Source organism: Chenopodium album, chromosome 6, assembly GCF_948465745.1.
Source record: "Chenopodium album chromosome 6, dcCheAlbu1.1, whole genome shotgun sequence".
NCBI classification, from domain to species: domain Eukaryota; kingdom Viridiplantae; phylum Streptophyta; class Magnoliopsida; order Caryophyllales; family Amaranthaceae; genus Chenopodium; species Chenopodium album.
The window spans coordinates 11,227,407-11,236,234 of record NC_137839.1 but is presented as its reverse complement, the minus strand read 5'-3'; the positions used below and the strand labels follow the sequence as shown (position 1 = coordinate 11,236,234).

The following is an 8,828-nucleotide window of genomic DNA, read 5'->3' as shown; positions in this document are numbered from 1 at the left end:
ATAGCGAGTTGCCCTAATTTTAGGAACAACCAATTTACATACACTTAATACAAGGATTAGTAGAAACAAAAATACAAAAATAATATGCTAACAAAGAGATTAATAATTGGAAAAGAACAAATACAACAAGAAAAGCAAGATAGAAGAGCAAAGAAGCAGCAATGCATCCTTCTATACTAACACTTAAATAATTTCTTCTTTTTATCTTAACTAGGACTCTTCCTTGAGACCTTGACCTCGAAACCATTGATGAATCGATACCAAATGATCCAACTCCTTCACAAATATGAATAAACCAAATCAACCTAACACACACAAAGTAAGAAATGAAAATAGATATTCCTTGTTTCTTAAAGTTTTCTGGTTTGACTTTTTTGTGCGACAATCACTCTATAATTAATCAAGAATAACTTTTTGAAACAGAGGGAGTATTTATCTATGTTCATGCATATCATGCTTATTTTTTTCTAAGTAAAATCGTAACAGAATAGTGTTTTGCAGCTTGATCTTGAGCCAAATACTGGTATGCATAATATTTAAACTTCTCATATAAAGGGGTAATTATTTCTTCACCAAAATGATGCGAAAGTACTGATTCTGTGTATGCTCTAACGAGGTTCGTAATTATCTGAGATCTTTCCCGTTTGTCCTCAATTTCAGGTACCATATCAAGTTCCATTGTCACTGAATGTTCGACTAAAAATGACCCTTCCTTCTGCACTATGCTTCCAAGTTCATCTGTGTTTGCCAAATACAACGGAAACTCAAAATTGTCTAGCTTCTCTTCCTTGATTACTCCCTGAAAAATATTCATTGTAAGCTATCATTAATAACTTCTTCTAGCTTATTCGAAAAAAAAAAAAAAATTATCTACAGATCTACTCCATATGATACATATAATAGAATTAAATCAAAATACTACCTCTGTTTCATACTACGTATTTACTACCTCCGTTACAAGTTATATGCAACGATTAAACATTTTCCCTCTCTGCTTTATGTTGGAATTTTAAAACAAAGAAGTTACAGTGTTTATTCTTTTGACTGTTGGGATTTATTGGCTATTGGAATCCCTTAATTTTAGCTTCCTCTTATTGCTAATTTAATGGGCATTATTGCTGATTAATGTTGTCACTTAAAGACTAGCCGTTACCCCTTTTAATGTTGATAAAAGCTAGCTCTTATTGGGGATTAATGGGTGGATGTTACACCACTTGATTGATGACCATTTTCCCCTTAATTGTTGGTTGTTTTTACTCCCTCCAATGCCTTATAAATAAACCTTATTGACCTCCGAAAGAAAAACAACAATCAGTCTTCTCTCTTTTTTAAATATATCTAAACACGAATTCTTTCTGTTCTGTTTTCTGGGCAAGTATTCTGAGTTCCAGTCTGGTTTGTGAGTGCACATAAACTCCGGCGCCGTGCTTATCCTAGAGGGCGACCGCTTCTAGTCTACTGCACCGGGAGGTAGCGCAGAATCGTCTTTTAGGTCGGTGGTTCACCATGACACGACAATTGTCAATTGGTCTACACAACATTGAGATAAGTATTTTCTGTTTAATTTGCTTATTTACTGACACTTTATGTCAAATCGTGACACATAACCTGTAACGAAAGTAGTATCATGTTGTTTTTCATACCATACTTAGTTTCATTACCAAGATCCTTAGGAATTTTTTTATTTGATTTTGAAACAATTTATTTTATCTAATATATTGTGCAAGTCTATGTACGGGTATTAGGATATGGGTAAGTTGACTAGGGAGTAGGGACGAGCCGACGAGGTCTTATGGGTCGTGGGTAGGGTTTGGGTAGAATATGGCTCAAAAAACATTATATCCAGACTCGTTTCCTACTCAATGCCACCTAGACCAACCACCTATACCCTACCCGACCCATAAGGTCTGGGAAAAAAAAAAAAAAGAACATATGCATTATGTAGCAAAAACGCAAAATTAGAAGGAAGTTGATAATGGAGAATGTGTAAGACCTCTAAAACAAGACAAGTAAGGGCTTGAGTCATTATTTTGGTCATCAAGAACGGCGTCCATGGCAATGAATCCGTCAAACATGGTGAACCGGTGATTGTTAAGAGCATAAATCCATTTGGTACTACTTCTTTTGAGCGACATTTGAGAAACTGATTGAAGTCCTGTTCAAATTGAGCCCAATAAGCTTCAGCAACTGGTTTGGGACTTGTTTCGGCTATGTGAGTGTTCCCCTTGTTTATTGACATGCCTTGATCATCATAAAGCCCGGGTGGAATCTGTACATATCTCAAATCGAGGTGTTAAAAATTGACACGACTCAAAACAATTTGATGTAATTTAAATTGACCTGATCTAGAATACAATTGGTACGGACACAAATATTTAACAAAATTACAATCTAAAATGACTCAATTAACTAGACCTAATCCAATGGCATAAAAAATTTTGATTATAAAAATGTAGTACTAATTTTTTTATCTCTAAATAAAAATCTCATTTCTCTAAATGCTATCGTATATATACAAGTAGTTATTATTGTAGTTTATAGTACATTATATTGTGCTTGAATGAAAAAGTTTTTGAGATAGTTCGATCTTGCAATCACATATTGATAAAAAAACCAAGTTTGGCTTATGTATATTATACTCTGTATAATAATGATAAGATGTAAATAGTTCGTTGCTGGTTTATTTGAGGAAGACTATTTTGCATAAAATAACTCACAAGTAGGGTGTGCAAAACAAAGACAGAGACCTTAATCAGAGCGGAACCTAACTTGGTTAGATCAGACCGAGCCAGAGTATCTAGGTCCAGTCTCCGGTCCATGGCATTAGACGATTCCTACCAAATTTCTGGTCTAGATTTTATTTTATTTTATTTGTACCAGAAACCCATGGACCAATAGTCCAATACATTTTTTGTTTAATTAATGTCAAGCTTACATTAACTTTGTCACGCATTATACACTTGCGTACATAGTTACATCTAAAAAACTAAGAAAAATATGTGGCCATTACAATAGTTGGAAAAGACCCATTTTTATTCATTTTGTACATTGAATCAATAGTCCATTATGGGTCTGAACATTTTAGACCCGACTAACAAGGCAATACGTCAAGGCCGAATTTGAGTTTGCATTAAAAAAAATTGAGTTAGGGTCTATATTGTAATATAATGTAATATCTAACACAGTCACACAAATTTGACCTATTTTCATCTCTAGAAACAACGTTAAATTTAATTATCACTCCTTATATATATCACATTGAATCGAAGGATTGATTTAACTAGCCACACATTAAATGTGGGACATTCTGCCACAACCACAACAAATCACTAAAGATAAAGAATGCTCAAAGTAAGAAAAAAAAAAATCAACTTAACAAGTGTTTAACAATACAAACCTTGGATAACCAATGAAGAGTGTAATTGGAATGAACAAAGTGCAAAGTCTTGTGAGGAAAAAGCACGTCATAATAGGAACCGGGCACACCCATCAAGAAGCAAACCGGCTCACCTTCATCCTTTCTTTTTAACACCTCCAAATTCAGCAAATCTTTAAACAATAAGCTAAAATCATTTGAGGGAAGGTCATTCATGTACATATGAAGTTTAGGTTGTTGATGAACTTCACTATCATGCTTCAATTCCTTGCACTTCCTTTGCATAATTTCTATCACCATTGATACTAGGGCCAATGGAACTTGTCCTACTCCACATCCCAAATCAGCTACATTAAGACCTTTAATTAAGCCTTTATCCTCCGAGATTAGAGATTGTATTGTACTCTCTATTATGTGTTGGTTCATTAACCATACTTCATTCTGTTATAATTGAACATGATTAAAATATAATTAACACTAGTTTAGACACGGTCAGTCTAATTTATTTATTTTGTAAAAAAGTTAAAGTTATTATGTCTAATTTTATTTATTTTTGTACGGTAAAAAAAAGTAATTCTTTTAACATCAATAATATAAATCAAATTTTTTGTTACTACTTTTTCTGGAGAATCTAATATTATTCCATTTATCAATATTTAAAAAGAGGTTGGAATAATAGTTTAGATAAATGTATACGGGAGAATCAAAAAGGAAAAAAAGGGTTTTGGAGGGAAAAAACAGCATCAAGATGTGACATGTGTCACTCCCAGTGTTTGTTTTAGTATTAAGGTTATTGATTGATGGATTATTCTTAAGTAATTCATGCAAGAGAGGACAATTTTGATAATTATAATAGCGCCATATATATGTTTTTTTCAGGGTAAGATACAATGGGAGAATTGGTTCGTCTTCTCCCAAGACCAAAACCTAATCTATCTACCATATATGTGAAACCATGAATAATTTTTGTTTTGGTATTAGCATTGGTAATCGTTGACTTTAACCCAATCAAAGGAGAAATCTATCTACCATATATGTGAAACCATGAATAATTTTTGTTGGAAAATTTGTCAAAAATAAGCCAACCTTTATGGGATTAGCTCAAAATAAGTCAACCTTTCAATTAACTCAAATTAAGTTGACTTTTATTAGATATCTTCTCAAAATAAGTGGTAACCTGTTAAATTAAAAGGTGACAGGTTGTTAAGGTAAAGTATAACACGTGTCATTATGTAAGTGGTTGGTCTGTTTTTTTAAAAAAATATTAATTAAGATTTTTTTTTGATTAATTTAGTTTATATTCAAATAAATAAATAAATAAAATTAAAAAAAAAAAAACTAAAAAAATAGAAAACTCCCAGCCACCACTAGCTGCCAAGCCCCCTCCCCTTTCCAGCGACCGACTGGCGGAAACTTGGGAGGGCCGGCGACACGACCTCTTTGTCGGCAACACCGTTCCTTCCCTTTCATCACTCCCTTCCCTAAATCCAACCCTAAAAAACCCTTAACCCAACCCCTGAAACCACCATAATCGACATCCAAATTCATTAAGGGTGGTTTCGTGGGTTGGTTTTAGGGTTTTTAGGTTACGTTACTGGGTGGGGAAGGGGTCGATTCAGGTGGGGGACGAGGAGAGGAAGCAGTTTCCGACAAGGGGGGAACGGGGAAATAGGTGGTGTCGGACTGTCGGGGTAGGGGGTGGGGAGCGGGAATGGGAATGGGAAACTGTTAAACTAACTGCGTAGGATTTCGTGGGTGGGGGAAACTGGGAAAGGGAGGAGAGTAGGGTCACCGGCGCTGGGGGATGAAGGTGGTCGTCGGCGTCGGCCACTGGCAGGGGTTGGCTGTGGTTGGGGGTAAAGGGATGGCTGGGTATCTTTTTATTTTTTTAATTTCAAGATTTGTTTTTATTTTTTAATGTTTATAAAGTATTTTATATAAAAAAAATGACCTATTTGGCAGGTTGTAGGTCATTTGACCTATTAAAAGAAAATACCCCTTAAAAGTCTGCTTGTTTTGAGTTAATCAAAAGGTTGACTTATTTTAAGTCAACCGCGCAAAGGTTGACTTATTCTTGACAAATTTTCCATTTTTGTTTTGGTATTAGCATTGGTAATCGTTGACTTTAACCCAATCAAACGAGAAATTAAGGATTAAACATCTATAAATCCTTAGTGAAAAAAAGGATTAATTGTATTTTACTATCATTTAATTTGTGTTTGTGTAAAATAAATCAATTAATTTGTGTTTTGTTATGAGAGAAACATCTTTAAATGCTTAGTGAAAAATAATTAATTGTATTTTAATAGTTCTCAAAATACCATGTTTTGATTTAACCACCTGTTTTTTTTTTCTTTTACTTTATTTAACAACCTACGCACTAAAACACAAAACTTTAGATTTCACTACCTCTTAACTAAAAAAATATCGATTTTTATGTCAAACTTGTTTTATTAAGATTTTAGGGGTCACTGTTATCCTTTAGGTTCGATTTGAGGTAAAAAAAAAGTATAAAAAATGTTTCATTTTATGTGTGTCACGCAAACCAAGGTAGTTCTTAGCACGTAAATCGAGACATTTTCAGTAACGTTTTTCAATTTTGATCTCAAATCAAATCCTAAGCTAAAATGACTCTCAAAACCTTAAAAGAGTTGGAACAAAAATCGATGTTTTTATTTAAAAAAAAAAAAAAATTTATTGTTTAGAGGTGGAGAAATCTAACATTTTGCATTTTTATAGGTGATTAAGTAAAAAAAAAATAAAAAATGGGTGGTTCAATCAAAATAGGATGTTTTGACGGTCGTAAATAAAATTATAAAAACATAACGGATCAATGTACAATTTTAAAGATTGGTGGACAACTAGACAAATAAGGTCAAAGTTTAACCAAATATAGAAAGAAGGCCTTAGTGGGGCAAACGAAACCCATTTTGAACGGGGTTTTATCCTGGCTGGGCTCATTTCAGCGGAGGGGAAGGGTAGGAAAAACCCGCCCAAAGTCCCAAAATGCCTACTAGACTACTAGTACTAGTAGCATTAAATTATTAATTATGAAATTATTAATATTGATAAATAATTAAATACATATGATCAACTGACAGTGCCTTTTTTGAGTAAAAAATTTTCTTAATCAAATAATGGTTAAATATTGATAATTGATAAATACTCTATTACTCAATATTTATAAATCAATTTTTTTTTTTACTTATGGTCATAAGTACATGTGAAAATGCATTAAAAAGGGTTAAATACATGTTTAAGCTAATCAAACAGATTTTTTTTTTAAAAAAAAAAAATCAATCAGAAAATTCGAGATAGATAAATCAAAATTACCTGGACAAAAGAATTCTGAGCATAACTGAGCTCCCCATCACCTTTATTCATATGAAGAAATTCAATAATTCCCATTTTTTTTTTTTTTCTAATATCTAGCTTCTCCTCCTTGTTTTTTCCTTTCTGAAATCTCCACTATAAAATTGATATTCCTATTATGGCAAAAAAAAAAAAGCTATTTAAAGCAATTGAGTCTTCACTAATTAAGCTTTATTTATTTATTTATTTATTATTTTTACACATGGGCCGGTAGGTGTTAAGATAATAATATTGTAAGTTTATGAAAATAATTATATAGTAACCTTGCCATACGCATGAATTATACATTATTTACAAATTGTCAAATTATAATAATGATCATGTAACATGCAATTTTAATAAATTATGAACTTATTAATTAAGAAATTGATCTAGTAGACATCATTGTCATAAATTATGAATTATCTTTAATTATTTATTATTATTAGTTGTTTTTGCTGGTCAAAGTGTTCATTATTATTCTACATGATACTATGATAGCAGATGAATTATCTTAATTATACAATATTCTTATATTTAAATCAAATCATGCAATTTAATTATTAGTCATATTGTTAAAATTTGAATTATAGGCTTCCAAAATAACACATGTATGTCTCATATTAAAAAGAGATGAGACCAGAAGAGACTAAAAGCTACTCCTCATATCGCCATATGGAATTAGGATGGAACCTCTAGGGACTTGTAAAGTGGACTCTCTATCTATTAAGGTGATGGTGCGACCCAAACGGTTTGACAATTCAGTTTGAAATCGGTTCGGTTCGAAAAAGGGTCAGTTTGAAATCGGTTTAAGTGCCTTACGGGTCGATTTCGGTTCACTACAAGAAAATAACCTTTTCGTAGTGATTATTTTAACCTTTAGTATCGATTGTAATTGCAACAAAAAGCTTTCCCAACGAATGGTCATTCGATACAATATCCCCCGTTGCCTTAGCCTTTAGTAGTGGTTTTCAATATCGTTGGGGTTGGCCTCAATAATCGATACGAAAAACTCCATCCAATCGTGGTGATTATTGTAGCGATTACAATCGCTATAAATGTTTAACTCATTTTCTTAAAAAAAAAAAAAACATGCGTATGATCTTTACAAGATTCAAACATGCAACCTCAAACTCTTATATTAAATGTTTCACCAATAAGCTATGACATATTTTTTGTATTCTTTGTCAAACAATATTTATATATCTAGTGTTGAAAAGGCTTTTCGTATCAATTTTTAGGATTTAGTGGCGATTGTAAATGATACGATTTCTCAAAATTATATAAATGTATAAAAATAGTGTGGATATTATTATTATGTTTTCCGTATCGATTTTATATGGGAAAACCAGGCGATTGTAAAAATGATACGATATCCTTAATTATTTCACAAACATACTTGCATATTGTAGCGAATGTACAATCGCTACGAAAAGAGATTTTTCTTGTAGTGGTTCGGCTTATTATTGAGCGGTTTTAATTCAGTTCGAGTTGAAAATGGTTCTGTGCAAACAGGTTGCGGTTTGTACGTTAACGGTTTGGTGTTACGATTTTTATCCCGGTTCACACGGTTTCGGGTTGGAAACGGTTCGGTTCTTTTTCGGTTCGATTTTATTTCAGCTTGATTCTTATACGGTTTAACATTATTCGGATCGGTTCTATTTTGGGTTTACTATAATAAGATTTGAGTCAATTTTCGATTTTTAAGCGGTTCGGTTCTCATTTGGATCGGTAACAGTTTTGGTTTGAAATTTGACAGTGTTTAACCTCTTTTTCGGTTAATAGGTTTCATTTTTAAAGCTAGAATTTTTTGAGTTTCTTTTTCAATTGATAAATTGATTAATAAAATTCTTTATTATAATTTTGTATTAACTCTAATTTCTTTTTGAAATATCAAAGGATGCAATCATCTCATCTAAAAATTTTGAGAATTACAATAATACAGTACATCGTAAGAATTTGACTAGGCCAACTTTGGTCCAATATAATTCCGAGCAAAATATGAAGCATTGTGATGATGTTGTTTAAAGAGAAGAAGATTATTTTTGCTTAATCCATCATTATATAAATAAAGTCAGAGAAAATAATAATGTACTTTGTA

The 8,828-nt window shown here is 32.2% G+C and overlaps 1 protein-coding gene across 1 annotated transcript; it reads right to left on the bottom strand.

Moving 5' to 3' along the window:
* Positions 1–210: 210 nt before the first annotated feature.
* On the bottom strand, positions 211–6,784 carry LOC145636675 (3,7-dimethylxanthine N-methyltransferase TCS1-like). The gene is made up of 5 exons (XM_081688238.1): positions 6,710–6,784; positions 3,398–3,817; positions 1,994–2,269; positions 485–799; positions 211–276 (listed from the first exon to the last, which is right to left on the bottom strand). The coding sequence occupies exons 1-5, from the start codon at positions 6,782–6,784 to the stop codon at positions 211–213; spliced, it is 1,152 nt and encodes a 383-aa protein (XP_081544364.1).
* Positions 6,785–8,828: the final 2,044 nt, after the last annotated feature.

Excerpts from the sequence above, each read along its gene's own strand:
- LOC145636675 (XM_081688238.1), bottom strand. The coding sequence starts at position 6,784 with ATGGGAATTATTGAATTTCTTCATATGAATAAAGGTGATGGGGAGCTC. Across the intron at positions 2,270-3,397 it reads CTCTTCATTGGTTATCCAAG|ATTCCACCCGGGCTTTATGA; the intron begins GTTTGTATTGTT and ends AGATATGTACAG. Across the intron at positions 277-484 it reads AAGCTGCAAAACACTATTCT|GAGTTGGATCATTTGGTATC; the intron begins GTTACGATTTTA and ends ATATTTGTGAAG.